At 43.0% G+C, this 18,278-nt stretch overlaps 1 protein-coding gene across 1 annotated transcript in view; it reads left to right on the top strand.

Annotated features, from left to right (window-relative positions):
- Positions 1–18,278, top strand: part of PAPPA (pappalysin 1) — a 246,345-nt gene that overhangs the window by 160,949 nt on the left and 67,118 nt on the right. The window contains exons 11-12 of the mRNA XM_015116970.3: positions 16,355–16,468; positions 17,437–17,572. Coding sequence (XP_014972456.3) covers positions 16,355–16,468; positions 17,437–17,572 — 250 coding nt within the window. The remainder of the gene's footprint in view (positions 1–16,354; positions 16,469–17,436; positions 17,573–18,278) is intronic.

Raw genomic sequence — 18,278 nt, 5'->3', positions numbered from 1 at the left:
TGCCTGGAAACACCATCATTTGCTCCTCTACCTTTTTAGGGCTTAACTATCCTATAGCGTTTAGCTCAAGTGGCTCCTCTTGCATATCCCTCCCCTGACAACCTCAGCCCATGAGCAGCCTCCCTCTTCTATGTACAGAACACTTCTGGAATTATCAGACAGGCTTGAGCACAAGCTGACTTTCAGTGTGCATTGCTTGTGTCCACAGCTTTTCATACCAAATGACTGGTGAGCAGCTAAGGATTTGGCCCTCATCTTACGCTTTTAAGTATTTCCCATGCCGAGCACAGGGCCTGCTGTGTGGACAACACTTAGAAAATGGACTCATTAAATGATGTTGTTGGGAACAATATCTGCTGGGTGTTACCTCCTTTATAATTGGAATACATTTATAAATCAGTGTCTACAGTGATTCCCTTATGTTTCCAGGTTACAGCCTCCTATTAATATCATAGGTGATCAAAGCAGGCAGGGCCTTCTGAACTCTCCTGGTTCATCCCTTCACATTACAAAGAAGATAAGTGCTGCTGTGTGAATTCGGGGAGGAAGAGGACCTGAAAACCCATCCTGAACCCAGACCTCAAGTTCTTTCTGCTACTCTGTGCCTCCGTAATCCATCATCACCCCCGGAATGTTCACTGCACAATGAGAAGGGTTTTTTGGTAACTGTTTTTGTATGCTTACTACTGTGTGTTCCAGCATCAAGAACAGGGCCTGGCATATAGAGTTTCATGATAAATACTGAGAAATAATTTTTTTTTTGGTCTGCTAACAGCTTTGGGCAAAAAGTAGGAAACAGCTTCTGAAGGCTGAGTCCCAGGAAAGAAGCTCTACCCTTTGCCTCTTGTTATTGCAGGAAAGATTGGGGTCTAAGTGATTTTCCTGTGATTGGCTTCCTACAGAGATGGATGGAAACCTAATGGTCTTCCTTTCTGACTCGAGAATGTGGTTCACCTTCAGAGAGATCTCCCAACACAAGGCCCAGCACAGAAGGGTGTGAAGGAGTAAGAGGAAGAAAGAAGGGAGGAAGAAAAGGTGGAGGTAAAAGGAAAGAAGGAATATAGAATTAAGAGACAGAGGAAAAGGAAGGACTACACAATAACAACAAATACCAGTAATAACCATAATATAAGAGTAATTACAGAAATTGATAATGATGAGTAGAATAATCGGAATGACTTGGCTATCAGGGTGATTACATTAGGTAGGGAACTCGACACTGTTTTTTAATACATTTAAACCTGTCAACCACCCTATGAGGTAACTACTGTAATTTTCACTGATTTACAGAGGCGTAAATCAAGACTTACAAAGGTTAGGTCACTTACCCAAGTTCTACAGGTAGCCCAGTGGTAGAACGGGGAAGTCTAGAATTTGAACCCAGAACCATGTCCCTCTATAGCCAGAAAGAAAGAAGCAGCAAGTTATAAAGGAGGAAAATGTCAATTTTGTACTTTAGTGAGTAGGGTGTATCTAAATATTTGCATGTGCAAGAGCTCTTTGAATCCTCACAACCCTACAACATAGGTACCATCATTTCATTCTGCAGTGGAAGATATTAAACTTTATGAAGGGTTCAAGGCCATGTTGTCAGTGAATGGCAGAAGCTGAAATTCCAACTCACATTCCTTTGATTTAAAATGCATGTGGCTTCTGGTCCTCAGTGAAAGATTCAGGCAAGTGGCAGGTGCAGGGGTTGTTGAGAAGTTCACATTGTGGATCCCGGATTCCCAGGCACTGCATCTCAGAGCAGCTGCTTCAACACCCTGTTTTTGTGCAGATGTCTGTTGTCCTGGCCAAGGCTGCCACTAGGGGAAAGCATCACTCTGGAAGGTCCTTGTTCCTCAGAGAACTCTGCTGATAGAATGGTGGACACATAAGTCAATAGTGTCCATTGCACCTGTGGTGGACAAAGCTCCCCGGTTTGTACATCACAGTCACTGTTTCTACCTCTGAAACGTGGAAGGGCAGGCCAGGGAGAAATGCCACTTTTGTCTTTAAAAATGGGAGTTCTTGTTTGAATTGGAAGGTCTGCAGGACACTGTTAAAAACATAAGTGACTACTGTCCGCCTGTCCCTCACATACATCACTGCATTGCATCCTTTGGAGACTCTTCCTAGGAAAAAATCAAGCTCGAGGCAACCTAGACAAGAGTACTGCCTCCTCTTCAAAAGCAAAAAGAAGAGAGTGAATCATGCAGCAATTCCCAGCCCTTACTCATTTAGGCTATAAGAGGGGATGGGAGGACCCTGAGGTCTGCAGTGAGAAGCAGGAGCCAGAGACAATGCACTCTGCATGATCATCTTGGCATCTAGTGAGGTTCCCTGCAGGTAATGTGACTTGTACTTCATTTTCAACACAATCTGGAACACACAGCTCTTAATTTGGAAAGCTGAATAACAGGAGAAAGGGGGAAGAGGGGAGGAAACAAAAACAACAACCTGGAAACTTCTAGTTTTATGAACTTGAGAAAGTCTTGTTCTTTCAAGACAGATGTTTTTAAGTAAAAAATCACTCCTCTGACCTTTCTTGAATAGGCCAGTGTGGTCAAAACTGCCATTAACCACTGTTCAACTATTTGTAACCAAGGGTTTCGGTGACCAGGCACCGAACTTGGATGTGGTCATCACTTTTCTGATTAACCCATGAATGCCCAGGGGCTTTGATTTAAAATCAAAGGACGAGGAGAGGTGTAGAAGCTTCCTAAGACAGTCCCCTTTAGTCTTAGTAGCTCTGAGCTGAGTGATGGAGATTTCCATGTTTTAGTGCTTTACTCCAGGGTTGGCTGTGTGTCTGAATTTCACTCTAGAGCCAGCAGAGAAAGCATTTGGATTAAAGCTAAGTAGATGTGTGTTTTTTATCTTCACTGTCTAAATCTCAGTCAGTTTCAGGTTTGGGGCTATAGAGCAGAAGGCATTACCCAGCCCTGTTCTAGGATTATGGTGTTTTCGTATTCTGGTCCAGAACTTGGAAGTGTTTCAGTGCTCAACATACTGCTCTAGAACTGACAATGCCTCTGGGCTCTGAAATAAAATTCATGATTTTTCAGGATTCTTATCTGGAGCTGGAAATGCCTTGGAATTTTCTACTGCTGGCAGTAGCTCTGTGCTCCTGTCTAGAGTCAAGTGTTTATCCTGACTAAAGTTAACAGTGCTCTCTTGATCTGATCCAGAGTCTACACTGGTTTTATATTCTGATCTAGAATTTGTAACATTTCATTAATTTCTTTCAGAACAAATGCAAAAATAAAGTTTAAACTACAGAAAGTTAGCAATGTATTTTTTAAAATAACATGCTCAGAACTGTGTTCACAGCAATATTCAGCATCTCAAACTTATCCTTCACGCCTCTGCTGTTGACATCATTTGGAAAACTGGGTTTGTTATGGCTTAGCTGTGGCCGAGTTTTTCTCCTTCACTGGCCTTTTTTTTTTTTTTCTTTTTTTCTCCAGTTCCTGCTCTCTAGAGCCCATTTGATATTGATATTAAGACCTGGCCTTCAGACATAGATTGCCTCAGCAACTCCCTTCTCCAAGCCCCTCCCTCAGCCTTCACAGCACTTGAACGCAGAACCTACCACATTTCTCTATGAGTGTGCTTGCTTCATTCTTCATCTCCTACCCCCATGGGTTTGGGAGCTTTTAGGAGAAGGAATTTTTATCTTTATTGCTTTCGTTCCTTTGGGGTCCATTTTCTTCATGCGGACCATGGGAATGAAGAACCTAACACATCAATAAGTGCTAAATAATGTTTGTTGAATGAGTGAATGACTGAATGAGAGAGACGTAGAAACATTTGAGCCTAGTCTGGACAAGAAAAAAAAAATGGTTCTTTCAAAAGAAAACAGATCCCTGGGAGCACCCAAACCACTGCCTCTCACCCTGTAAGAATATAAGGAAGGTTTTGCATCCCACTCTTTTAACCCCGTCAGCATCTAACTCTTGGAGGTAGCACATGTGCTGTGAAGTCACCCACGGACCATCTGGCTGGGGATCCCGTGTTCCTCCTCTGCTGCAAGAGATTACGTAAACTGGACGGCAGCCTCCAGATGTTAGCAGTTTCTGCTCATTTTTTTCCTCCCTTTTCAACAACAATAATAATAATTAAAACAAACACAGGCCTCATCCCCCACCCGCACCCCTGAAATTACAAACAGGTGGGCCCAGATGTCCTCCCCTTTCTGTCCAAGGGACTCCTAGTCTCGAGACCCCGTCGCCGGCCCTCAGCAGGGCCTGCCTTGGGCTGAGCCGGACAGTCATGCCAGCTGCCCTGTGGCTCAGGCCACAGTCTCCCGAAAGGGGAAATGGCCGTGTCATGAGAAGTCTCTGTGCCAGACTTTCCCTCTCCCCACCTCCCACCCCAAAGCCTTGGCCTCCAACTTAAATGGATGTATTTTGGAGGACTAGGTGGCTTAAGAGATTAGTAATGAGATCCCAAGTCTTTCAGTGCTGGGTCAGGAGTTCATAGGCGGGCCTGGGCGACTAGTGAATGGCATAATTAGGGAGACAGGGAGCAGGCCTGCGGAGGGCCCGTGTGAAATGAGCACGGCCAGGCCTTTAATGGCAGCAGTTGTCAGCAGCACAAAAGGCGACCGCCACATCCGACACTAATCACTCTCCCTTGTTAGAGGATTTACTAGCTGGAGGAGCTCGAGCCCCCTGCCCATCTCCTCCTCAAAACGGGCATCCAGGAAGAGACTCGGCCCGATGCCTGGCTGTACTGTCTGCAGAACGGAGAGCTGATGCCAACCCCACGGGGTAGAGGTGTGAGAACTAACATTTCATGCAATATAAATGAGTGACTAGTGTCATTATTTTAATCAGTACTTCCACTGCTATTGTGAATTTTCTTTCTCCATTTGAAAAAAGGGGGTGGGGTGGGCGATGCATCGCCCCGTCACAATGACACCATAAGGATGGTGTCCATGGAGGTGAAAGCATTTGGATATTTATCATCCTCACCGTTATTGTCACCATTCTCATTAAGATCAGCGTGTACACTGTGTGGGTTTCTGTTTTCTCATCTGTAGAATGGACTGGGAATAGGAGATATACTTGAAGTAACACAGACTTCAACATCCACTCCTGACAGGTGTGGCCTTGGTGCCTTATTTATTACCTCTGAGCCTAGGCTGTTTATCTATAGGACAAACAAGGAGGAGGATAGTAACACTGGCTTCCCGGGAATGTGGGGATTCTATGTTTGGAACATAGGTGCTGGACAGTAAATGATGGCAAAGAAAACATGTTAGCTTTACCACTTTCATGAATGCTGTCTTAGGCCTCTAACATAAGCTTTTCCCTTAGAAGAAGGTTGAGACATCTATCTGCTGTCCCCCAGAAATCCTGAACCTGTGTGTATGAAATTGAGCAATTTAATGAGTAGTCTCTAAGAATCGATTCTATGATTCCGAACCATATCAGTTCTAAGAAACTTAGTTTCCCTACCTGTAAAAATGTTAGTATGCTGTAGGGCAATGATGCCTTATATGATTTCTATATTCCCTTTCCATTGAAAGCCTGGCTTTTCCTCCATGATCATTTGGCCTGGCCAGGGGTTTGCACCCTAAATCCCAGGATTTCAGACTTGTGGGGAGGTGCCGGCCTGAAGGGTATAAGACCCCTACGGAGTGTGAAATGCCTAATGTGTTAGGGACAGATCCCTGGAGCAACGAGGTGCTAATCAGCCCAGAGCTGAGCCCAAAGCTGGAGGGCATCCAATGCCAAGTTATCTTATCAGAAAGTGTCTCCTGGGTGGAGGCCCTGAGATCTGCTGCTATTTCTAGAACTCTGGGAGGGAAGAAGAAGCCATCTCTCTGTTTCACACTCTGGCCCTGCACACAGGAAATTCTTCTTTCCTTGATTGTCTGTCTATGCCAAATAATAAATCCTCATATTGAAAGAAAGGCAAACCACCCCTCCCTTTCCCCTCTATCTCTTTAAGGCAGGCATCAAAGGGGAAAGCTGCTCTGGAGGCCTGGGGAAAGTGATAATTGTTTCTAATGGTTGGTAAAAGAAAGCCTGGCTCCCCCCTCTCTTTTTGCTGCCATTGCTATTAAGTGTGTAAAAAGGAGGGGGGTGTGTGTGTGTGTGTGCGCCTGTGTGTTGTGTTGTGTATCTGTTAACCCTTGGTTTCCCTTAAAGTTTTCTGTGTTCAGTGGGTCAGTTTGGAATTAGAGGCATAAGAGGGAAGCAGGGACAGGAGTAGGAATGAAGAGAAGATCCCAGGTAGGAGAGGTCTATAGTGCTCTGCAGGTAGTGGGAGAGGCCCTGAACCTGAAGCTGGAAGATTTGAATTGTGTTTATTCATTATATGCATTAACTGAGATGAGACATGTAAAGCGTTATTGTTGTTATACATTCTTTTATTCAACGAATATTTGCTTAGTATCTAAGCTGGACCTTCCTCTACTCTTAATACTGAAGATAGAAAAGGTAAAAGCTCATTCTTCTTGAACTTGACCAAGTTCAAGAATTGCAAATAGGGTTCATCTTCTAGGCCAGTTCTGAGCAATTGACAATGACTCCCCATGGTGTTTTGTTGAGATGGATTTAGAGGCCTACCTTCAGGGATGCACTGTTTAATTAATGGTGCCTGTCCTGTGCAATGGATGAGAGAATGATAGCACTGATGTCACATGGGAATGAGTCCTGGTTCTCCTGGTCCCTTTCCAGCACTACATGGTTATTATTATCTCTAAACATTGGTCTAGGCCCTATAGACTTGGATTTCTAGATCTAATGCATCAACAGTGAACTGCCTATAAAGCCTTGAAAAACCCATATTAGTTTAACATAGGGGACATTCAGTGAGCCCTGCCCAGTAACCTGCATTAAACACTGATGAAAAGGAAAGAGAAATCAGGCATAGGCACTGTCTTTGAAGCTCATATGTGGAGATTCAGATGGACATACAAGGAACCACAATGCAAGTGTATTACACCAAGGGTGTGGACCAAGAGTTATTGGGAGGTCAAGCCATGGAGTAAGTAGAGAACAGACTTTGAGTCAGATGAGCATGAGTTTGACTACTAAGTCTTGACAAGCTAATAAATGCCTACCCAAATCTCAACTGGGGATAAAGATGCTTATTTCACAAGATTATTAGGAGGGTAAAATGAGATAATACACAGGCAGCACCCATTTTGGGCAGACCATCTTTAAGAGCTGGTGCCGGCCAGGCGTGGTGGCTCACGCCTGTAATCCCAGCACTTTGGGAGGCTGAGGCGGGTTGAATACCTGAGGTCTGGCCAACAGGGTAAAAACCCCATCTTTACTAAAAATACAAAAAGTAGCTGGGTATGGTGGCAGGAACCTGTAATCCCAGCTACTTGGGGGACCAAGGCAGGAGAATCGCTTAAACCTGGGAGGCGGAGGTTGCAGTGAGCTGAGATCATGCCATTGCATTCCAGCCTGGGGGACAAGAGGAAGACTTCGTCTCAAAAATAAATAAATAAATAAAATAAAATAAAAAGAGCTGGTGCCCTCTCCGACTCTCCCAGGAGAACACTGAGGAGGGGGAACACCATCTGATAAAAAGAGCAAAGCCTAGTTTATGGAGGAGGTTTTATTTCACCTGGGCCATTCTGTGTCCAGGTTCCCTGAGGCCCTTTACAGCTGTAGTCTTACAGGCTGTCTCTCAGCAGGCTTTCCCTTCTGTAGTCCTCAGGACCCTTAAGGATCTTGGGGGTTTATATCAGGAAATCAACTTATGTCCTTCTTGCACCCTTGCAATTCTTGGGAAATAACCCTGCATTGGAACTGCAAGCCTGAGGTTAAAATGTGGCCTAAGGAGAAATATTGAGAAACACTGCCTGGCCGTGTGTGTGTGTGTGTGTGTGTGTGTGTGTGTGTGTTGCACACTCGTGCATTTATGCATATTGTTATTGTCAGTATCCATCCCCACACTCCTCCTCCCCATTCCTTTTCCTATTTTCTTCTATAAGGCTCATTCGCAGGTCCCTTTGGGTGGAAAAAGGAAATTGGAGAGGTTGGGCTAGAGGCTTGATGAGCACTTCCTCCCTCCCATGATTGACAAAAGGGCATGTAAATCTGTAAAATCGAAATTCAATGGAAACCTCATGGCATGTCCCCTGTGTGGGAAAATACCAGAGCCCCCGCTCCCCCTCTTCTCCCTCCGTCTCCCTGCCTTTGTGTACATCGTGTGTGGGTGGAAGATAAACTGGATTTTAAAAAACCCTTTGAAAGCAAGACATCGTTAACTCCTCTAATTGAAAGCAGTCTTCTGCAAAGGAGGGGGATTTGAAGGCGGGTGCTGGATGTAGCGGCTGGCAGTGCACTGAGTGGACAAGAGTCCCCAGGTCCTGGAGCCACAGAGTCCTCTGTTGCTGCAGACCTGGAATCCCTAGTCACCACCAGACATCCTGGCCCATCACAGAAGAGCTTACTGTATATGTTTAAGTCAGTCTCTTCTCCCTTCACCGGGCTATGTTTCTCCATCCATCAAATGTGAGAATTGGAGTAAGAATTTCCGAGGACCCTCCCAGCTCAGACATCCAATGATCCCAAAGCTCTGGACGAAGGATTTCCCCAGCTATTTTGCAACATGCAATTGCAGACACGAAAAGAGAGAGAGAGAGAGAGAGAAAACGCATTGCTGGAAAGGCTGCAGTAAACTTTTATGTTACTGTTCTGATTGTCTTTGTCTAAAAAGGTGTCTTGGAAATTAGCCTTCAGCTTCAGAGAAAGGGACCCGTAAGTCTCAGAAGTCAACAGGATGTTCACCTGCTGCACGGTGTGGTTTTGTTGTTGTTGCTGTTGTTGTTTGTTTGTTTCTTTGCTTGTTTTACACTTAGAGTCAACATTCTTTTCTGCAGCATTCACCAGAGAAGCTGTGAATCAAAAGCCAGCAGAATGTCAGGACTGAAAAGCCCTCTGGAGATAAATTCATCTTACTTTGTCTTTCCATAAATAGGAAGAGAGAAGGTCAGAAAAAGTGAGCAATTGAGTCAGTTCTAGGAGGCAGGTCCCTTGCCTGGCAGTTGCAGGTTCTTTCTACCGTATCACTCCACTCCAGGGCAGACCTGAAAAGGCCTGTTTTGGTCTGTTGAAGCAGCTTCTATTTCAGGAGCCCCAGGGGAAGACAAGAAGTCCCAATTCCATCTTCCATGTGGCTGAGATTAAGACCCCGCTAGCACAGATACATCCATTCTCTTGTTTAAAAATCTTGTCACAGCCCTGAGAGGTATGTAGGCAGGCTCTCTTGAAGTTAACATCCATGGTTAAGAATGTGGGCTAAATTTGTGCGTGGATTTCAATTTTGGTTCTACCGCTAATTAGTTGTGTGACCCTAGGCAAATTACTGGGCCTCAATTTTGTTATCTGTAAAATGAGAATCATTCTAATATCTACCTCACAGAGTCCTTGTGAGCACTGCATGATTTAGTACACATGGAGTCCTTAAAACAGTGCCCAGCATAGAATAGGCACCTGATACATGTTGCTGCTGCTGCTGCTGCTACTGCTGCTGTTGCCTGCTGGGTCCCTATTATTTCCTGTGTGCTGGGAAATCTGCTGGGATTTATTTGAGGATAAATAAAACATGCTTCTCACCTTGGAAGTCTTCAGAGTTTAAAGAGATGAGACTGGACACTAAACAACTATAATCTAACTTGACAGGTGCTGTAACTGAGGTATAAATAAGGAACTATATGGACACATAAAAAAGAGCAATTAATTCTGCCTGGGGAGTGAGTAAAGGCTTTCAGAGGAGGGATGATATTTGAGAGTGGCTTTGAAATGCGTGTAGTATTTCACAAAATGGGCAGTGCAGCAGTGGTCGGGGTGGGGGTTCTGGGCTCCAGCATCATGGAGGGGGAGTCTACAACATGTGGGAGAAAGAGTTGTCCAGCTTGAAGGAGACATCACTGTATAGATGCCAGGGAAGGGAGCACAGAGAGCAGTGAAATTGGTGGAAGCTGCTGAAACCAGCTCCTGAAAGCCTTTGTAAGCTGTGTCAAGGGAAGGTTCCATCCTGTGGATCGTGGGCAGCATGGTGGGTGGATAAGTAGCAGGGTGGTATGGTTAGTTTTTCCCCTTTGGAAAGTTAATTATGGGGAGCATTTTTATGAATGAATGTGGTGGGACCAGAAGCAAAAAGACTGGTCTTTGGTGCCCTTTCTCCACCAGAGGAAGCAGAGGTTTCGGTCGAGTCCAAGTAGCAATTGTGTTGCTTTGTAATTAAGTATACAGAACATGGAATTCTAGAGATCAGTCAACTCCTAGTTGTGATATACAACTGGATATAGGACCTTGAAAGGGTTTTTCAAAGCCTCTGAGCCTCATTTTCTCACCAGAGAAAATGCAGTGGCTCTAATCTCCCAGACTATCAGGGTTAAACGATATTGTGACTATGAAACCCTTGGTGGATGTTATGACTGTGGGTGTCCTTAAGCTCCTGGGGCCCTTAAAGGTCATTGAGCGCAACCATTTAGTACAATTGCAGAGGGGGAATTGGAGAGTGAGAGAAATGTCCAGTTAATTGGTGACAGAGCTGGAATTAAGCCAGGTCTTCTACTGTCCATGGATGGTATTTGAAGGAAACACAGATTATCTCTGCAGATAATGGAGAGTCGAAGGGATTCTGCTAAAATGAGTGGCCCTCCCTCAAGGCCAAGTGGAAAAGGGGTCACTAGCCTTTCAGTTCCTCCAGGTGCTAGGATGAGGGTGAGAAGCAGTCATCTGCCCAGCTTCCATAAAAGACACAGGGCTGGGTATCTTGGAGAAGAGAATGGTGTTGGGCACTAGAATTGCTGTCTGTCATTTCTGCCATGATTTCTTGGGGGAAGAGGTATAAATGTCACTGGAGATGTTTCTACATGGCAAAAATAGGATCAATAAGGTACAGAACATAAGTGAGAAAAGTGCACTATTTCTGGGAGACAGAAAATTTTGCTTTTTCATAAATATGTTGCTCCATATTGGCTATACATTACTGTGCAAGATACCTCCCCTCCCTTGACCACTGCAAAGGGGAATGGTCTCAGCAGATAACCTATTCTAGTCCCATCTAACTTTAAAATAAGAAAGCTTATAGGCATTGCTACTTAGAAGAAACAGTAGGAGAAAGTGGAGCCAGGAGTCTCTCTCTCTCTGACTGTTGGAGAGGACTGTCCAATGGTACATAGGCTTTCTATAATGGAAATGAGCTGTATGTCCATGAAGTAATCAAGAGGCTATGTCATCCCTCCTCCAACCTGAGAGGACCTAAGTGAGGGTGCTTGTCAGCCCAACCACATCTGCTCTTTGCCTAGCACTGCTATATCAATTTATTTTTCCCTTCACTTATTTTATGTAATAAAATATTTTATGTAAAAATATTTAATGTATTTATACATTAATAAATGTAATTATTTATTGTTGTCCCAGGACAACAAAGCTGTGACCTGAAGCCACCCCAGGGACCAACTATTTTCTTAGAATAAGGGCTGGGGAAGCTGCTTGGAGGGACCTGCTAGATTGCCCAGGATGAGAAAAGAAGCAAGCAGGTTTTCTGCCAGTGTAGACACCATTAAACCTGTACCAGGGGTTCAAAGAGTCAAATACTTTCAGGCCAGTGGATCAACATTGAATGTCAACATTTTAGTCATTCAAAGTAATAATTATTTATTTTTTATTATGGGAAGAGTCATTCAAAGTAATAATTATTTATTTTTTATTATGGGAAGAGCACACCATGAGATCTACCCTCTTAACAAATTTTTAAGTGTATGGTACAGTATTGTTCACTATAGGAACAATGTTTTATAGCAGAGTTCTAGAAATTATTCATCTTGCTTAACTGAAACCTTATGCCTATTGATTAGTCACTGATCACTTTTTCCTTCCCCATCCTCTAGCAACCACCATTCATTTCATCTTTGGTTCTATGAATGAGTATTTTAGACACTTCATATTAAGTGAGCTAATGCAGTATTTGTTTTCCATGTCTGGCTTATTTAACTTAGCATAACGTCCTCAAAATTCATTCCTCTTATTGCAGATTGCAGACTTTCCTTTTTTAAGGTCCAGTAATATTCCATTGTATATACATATTCTTTATCCATTTTTCTGTTGATGGACATGTAGGTTGTTACCACATCTTGGCTATCATGAATAATACTGCAATAAACACGGGACTGGGCAGGACAGAAAAACAGGTTTCAGCTCCATAGAATCTCTCCTTATCTCCTTTTCCATTTCCCTAAAACTGAAAGCCTAGAGGTTGCCAGTGTTTCTAGAGCAGTCTTGATGTGTTCCACGAGACAGGGAACAATGTGAAAGGAGGGAGCAGGTCTTGTTCACACCAGCATGGCAGAGAGGGGAAAAAGGGTTACTGTGTTACTTCCTGACATCTCTAGGGCTGGAAGGCTAGGAAGAACCTCAGCATCACTGGAAGGATGGAGTATGGCTCTGCATGGGGTATAAGAAATGGGCAGATTGGGAAGGGGGAAAAGGTTGAGAAAGATTGGGAATGTCACTGGAGCCAGTGTCACTGAAGAAACTGGAGGAAGGGAGATGATAAGTGAAGAGGAGCTTAGGGGTGATGGTAGGGAGAGCTAAAGAGGCCCCTAGAATGTGTGATGTAACTCTCCTGCATGTCTCTTCCCAAAACATTCAGTAAAGTCAACATTGTTCAGCAATGCTTTATGGAGTTGGATTTGCCTTTTTGGAAAGTGAAAAAAGCCCAAAAAAACAAACAAAAAAAAAACAAAAAAACAAGGGTGGATGAAAACAGAGCATCCCCATAAAATCAGTCACCTTGGAGATCACACTTGTGTCCTTAGTGACCAACTCTGTGTCATGGCAAGGCTCTTTTGTTTGCAGTTATCTGAAGCCTGGCATGCCATATGCCCTCAGTAAATGGCTGCTGAATGAGCAAATTCACTCAACGTCTATGAAAGCAGGAGGCTTGTAAGGGTTTGCCTCTCTCTTCCTCTCCAGCCTCCCTCCACTTCCCCAGGAACATAGATGATTTTGCAGATCAACTAGGGCTTTGGGCAAAATTTCAGCTGGATTTGTTCATTCTTCTCTGATCTGCTTTGACTGTCCTTGGTCAGGATTGCAGCCAACTTGAAACAAACACAAAACAAAATAGGAAAGCAGAAGAATAAAATAACGCCAGTATATTCCTCTAAAACCCTGTCTAGTGCTAATAGAACTGACAAGAGGAAATAGTATTTAAGCAATAAGAGGGCTTTGTTCATGTCAAAGATTCCTGTAGCCATGAATGTTTCAGATGCAGAGATAAGACCCACCCCCAATCCAGCCTTCAGAGATGTGCTTCACCAAGTTCTGCTGGGAGACAGACAGCTAAGAACACAAGGGGAAAGAATTCCGAAATGATACATGTCGAATTGCTGGCCTGGATTTCAAATTCCATAGATAGTTTATGCAAAGTCTTGTACTGTTGTAAAGTGTAACACAATCCACTGGCAGATCTGCCTAAACCCGATCCCAGTTGTTTTTGAGAAAAATAAATAAACTTAAAAACGTCTTCCAGCCCATTTAAGTGGCTGTGTTCTACTCTTAGCCTCCTCAGTGTGAGACTTCTAGAGATTTGAATAACTGAAGCCATCACCTAATTCCTAGGCAATGGGATAGTTGATTCATAGCATGTTTCTTCTCAAGAAGTCACCAGTGATATTCAGAGAATTAATATTGTGCTCTCAGAACCCATCAATTTCTAGGGCCGGGGTGAGGGGAACTTTGGCAGCTAACACATTTCAATACTTTTTGATGTTTTTAAAGCAATGAAACTCTTTTCTTAAATGAAATATTATAAGGCAGCTTGATATATAAAACAGGTGAGTGGAGATGCTCTGTTTGAAATAGTAGAGTGGAAACTAAGTAGATCTTCTCTACATCATGATCCCCTGGCCAACTTCTTCATGGAATCCAAGGAATCCATGGAAGACGCATGAAAACCTGTTGTATAACCCAGCATTCAGATGTGCAAGGTAAACTAAGGGCCAAAAGATAAGACAACTTGTTCACAATTGCACACCACATTTTGGTTATCTGTATTATCTGTATTATACTTGCAGCTTTACTATAAATATGAAATTACTTCAACAAAAGGTTTATTTAAAAATAAAAGTACTAATGCTTGCAACTGCAGATTATGATGCAACCATGTGCTTCGATTAGTGTCTACTTATTACAAAGATAATTGAGACTTGGCATTTTCCAAGACCTCCTTGAAGCCAGAACCATTGCAAGAAGTAATGGAAAGAGAGGCATTTGAGTTTGCACAGATTTATAGATGGGATTCCCAGAATGGCACATAGCATAGAATATAGATGGGATTCTCAGCAAGATGGTGCCAAGAGTAAGAAGGATGGGCTGTCGTAGAAAATTCAGACCTGGTCCAGGTCATTGGAGCCCACTGTACTGAACACATTGTTAGGAAAACTGATGTTGATGGTTTTATATCTATTTTCAATGGCTTTCTAAGCTAACAGTTTGGATTTCTTTTTAATTTATAAAATTACATAGGATGATATAAACCAAAACCACCTATGTATAACAGGTTTATGGACCACCTGCAGTTGACAACTGTGCAAATTTTTTCATATTTGCTTCATGTCTCTTTCTGTAAGAAAAATAACACACCACAAATAAGATTGAGGGCCCTTTTTTCCCTGACTCCCAATGTCATTCCCTTCCTTGATACATAGAAACAACTACCACCCTGAATTTGATGTATACTTCTCTACTCTATTTTTAATTCGCATGAATCGCTGGGCAATATATAGTTTTGCTTTGTGTTATTTTTATAAATGACGTCATGATGTACTTATCCATTTGCACCTTGTTTCTTTTTTTCCACTCAATGTTACGTTTTGTGATCTCTCCATGTTGATGGCTGTGAGCTTACCATTAGGGCTTCCTTTTCATTTGACTAGAGACCATACTGAGCCAAGCATTAAAATATTTTTATATCATCCTTGTATATGAATCTAGTTTATTTCTCTTACTGTTCCTTTGTCATAATAGAATTCTGTCATGTGAATATTTCATATTTTATACATTTCTCCACCAACAGGAGAACATATAAACTATTTCCAATCTTTTCCTACTATATTTATTGTAGAAATGGATATTCTTAATCCTTGTGTATACTTTTCCATTTTACTTTTGGTTTTGCTTGTTTTAGGTGTTTATGTTTGTTTGATCTTGTTGAGGATATATCACTTTTTTTCAATAGCATATGAGATCCTCAGGGCTCTCCAGGTCAGCCGTACTTTTCAGATGAGTAGAATGCACTGAGAAGACATGAAATGACAGGACCAAATTCACAGGGAAGTTTTGAGAGAGGAGCCACATTAGAGACCAGAGGAGAAGTGTCAGTTTGGGATGACCTTCTACCAAAGGCCTCACCAATGTCAAGGACAGCTCAGCTGTTCCTATCCTCTTTCCCTCATTACACTGTTTTCTGTTTATATTTATATATGTATTTGTAATTACTTGACTAATATCTGCACACATTGCCTGCTCTAAGCTCTTCAGCATCTGTCTTTTTTTATCATTTTGTCCCAGAGTGTTTGACAAGCAATAGTTACTCAATAAATATCATTCAAATGAATGAATGAATCAGTAAACAAAGTGACATTTGAATATGCAAGAAACTCCTAAGTTTGAAGAATCCTGCTTGTCTATAAATGTTTCCTATTTCTTTTAATACTGTTTGGTATTATCTGTCATTGAGAATGAATGTGTGTGTGTGTGTGTGTGTGTGTGTGTAGGTGTGTGTGTGTGTGTGTGTGTATAAAGTGATGGAACTGATTTTCTTTGTTGATGGAGAAGCAAATGCTAATGTTTTCACAGTCTTTTCTCTGTTGTAATATCACTTGGAGCACAATTTACAGATTTCTTCTAAAATCATCTGCTTGACATTCAAGATTCTGTGAGATCTAATTATTCAACCCACCTTTTCTGCCACTGTCCCTCAGCCTCAGTAGTAACAGGCATTTTATCACAACCTAAGCATTCTGGGTTTCTGCTTTCCTCTGAGCCTTGCTTCTATTCCCTCCACCTGCAATGCCCTTCCTCTTATCACTGCCCTACTCTTCCAGGCCCAACTCAAATATCATCTCCTCCAGGATTTGTCTCTGTGAGAATATCTCTGTCATCTCTACCATCAAAACACATTATCTATTATATCCTTAAAAGTGTTGAGGATTACCTCTTCTGCATTAGAATGTGAGCTCCTGGACCAGATTCTGGTCTTTTCATCCTTGTTTTTTCCTGTGGTGCCAAGAGCAAAATAGGTGAACAGTAAAGGTTTGTAAAATTGAATTTAGTTGAACTTCTGACACTCTCTAAAACATAATTTTTTTTTTATGTTTTTCCAGGTGTGTCGAACCAAGGTGATAGATCTCAGTGAAGGCATTTCCCAGCACGCCTGGTACCCTTGCACCATCAGCTACCCATATTCCCAGCTGGCTCAAACCACTTTTTGGCTCCGGGTAAGCTGAAGCTCTGAGAGCTTTGGAATCTCCAGCAGCGAGCCACAGAAAACACGGACTCCCATGACCCTTTCTGAAGATGGGTTGTCTACCTGCTGAGGGTGTTAATTGTAAGAACAGGGAACAAAACACTTAGCAGTGTGATGCTTCCTGAAATGGAATCCTAATTGCTCATGGAATGCCCCCACTGAGCTCTTGTTTTAGCAAAGAGTTTGGGATACATCTTGTCCGCCTGGAACCTCCTATTCATTGTTCAAAATCTTTTAAAATTATCTTTTCCTCCTTGAACCTTTTACTGATCACCAGAGAAAGAAGTGACCATTATCTCTCTTCTTGTCCTGCACATGTTTGGTCACTTGTAGGAAGGCACTTGTGACATGGTATTACAGAGCTGTCTGGTCTTTCTTTCTGGCTAAGGATTGTGGATATTATTGCATTTTGGCTGTGTGTCACTGACCTACTTTGAATTCCCAAAAATGCAAGGGCCATATCTTCTTTAGCTTTCTCTCCTCAAAGCTGAGTGCAGAGGTTGACATGGAGAAGTGAAAGATAATAGTATTTATTGTTGTTTTGTGGGTTTTGGTGTGGACCGGGACCTTTGCTACACACTTTACTCTCATTATCTCATTATCTTAGTAGAACCTCACAACAAGTCTATGATGTACCTGTTGGGTTTTTTTTAATCCACCATTTAGAAATGATGGAATGTAGACCCAGAGTGGCCCAGCCATTCACTCACTGTCACACAGCTAAGTAGGAGCAGAGCAAATATTGAAATTGGGTTTCTGATCTCAGAGCCTGTGCTCTTCACTGTTAGGTTTCATTGTCCCCCTTCCCACCTTGGACCCCGATGAGTAGTAGCCCAGTTCTTAAAAAGGAAGTTTCTCCTCAAATGCACCCCAATGGGGCTGCCTCCCCACCACATGACTGAGTGCACATGTGACCCTCCTATGTCTTTGCAATTTCAGGCGTACTTTTCTCAGCCAATGGTTGCTGCAGCTGTCATTGTCCACCTGGTGACGGATGGGACATATTATGGGGACCAAAAACAGGAGACCATCAGTGTGCAGCTGCTTGATACCAAAGATCAGAGCCACGATCTAGGTAAGCATGCTCTCCTGGGCTTGGCTTGCTCTTGGTACCTGCTTCCACCTCTGCACCATGACTAGTTGTGAGAATCAGCTTAGAATGAGCTTTTCCTTCCTTTCTCCCCTTTCTTGCTTATTTTCTATTTGGCATTCTGGTTGCCCTCAAATCAAGATGTGGTGATATATCCAGAGAAATCTAGATCTGGCAGATACAGGGATAAGGAGTCAATGGCCAAGCACTCCCTTCTGCCAGCCCCCTTTAACCTCAGATATCCCATATTATTCCCCAAAGACCCCAAGAAGGAGGGAGACTGAGTAAGAGCCATTTCCCCATTGTATATATCACCACCTGAGACCCAAAGAGAGGCACTGAGAGACCCCAAGTCACATGGCAGGTCAGGAATTACTAGTTAGATTTTCAGTGTCATAGCCTATTGCCTTTTACCCTATAACCGGGAGTGTTCATGACCCTCCACCCCAAGTGGGGACTGTATCACCAATATAACCTCTGGAGAAGTTTCCAATGGGAATAGGAATAGGAATATTGTAGGAGTAGGGAGGCAGTTGAGGAGTCAGGTTCTACCATGGGAGGGCCTGCCTAAGGGGAGGGCCTGCCTAAGTGCAGGGCCAAGGGGGAGGACAAGGGCTGGACTTGCCACTTGTACCACCCCTTTGCATACCCACATGTACTGAGGTTCAGAGAAGAGAGCCTGAATCCAGAG

This window comes from Macaca mulatta, chromosome 15 (genome assembly GCF_049350105.2).
Source record: "Macaca mulatta isolate MMU2019108-1 chromosome 15, T2T-MMU8v2.0, whole genome shotgun sequence".
Classification (NCBI taxonomy): domain Eukaryota; kingdom Metazoa; phylum Chordata; class Mammalia; order Primates; family Cercopithecidae; genus Macaca; species Macaca mulatta.
Note: the sequence above shows the minus strand (reverse complement) of the source record. Positions and strands in the feature narration are given on the sequence as shown.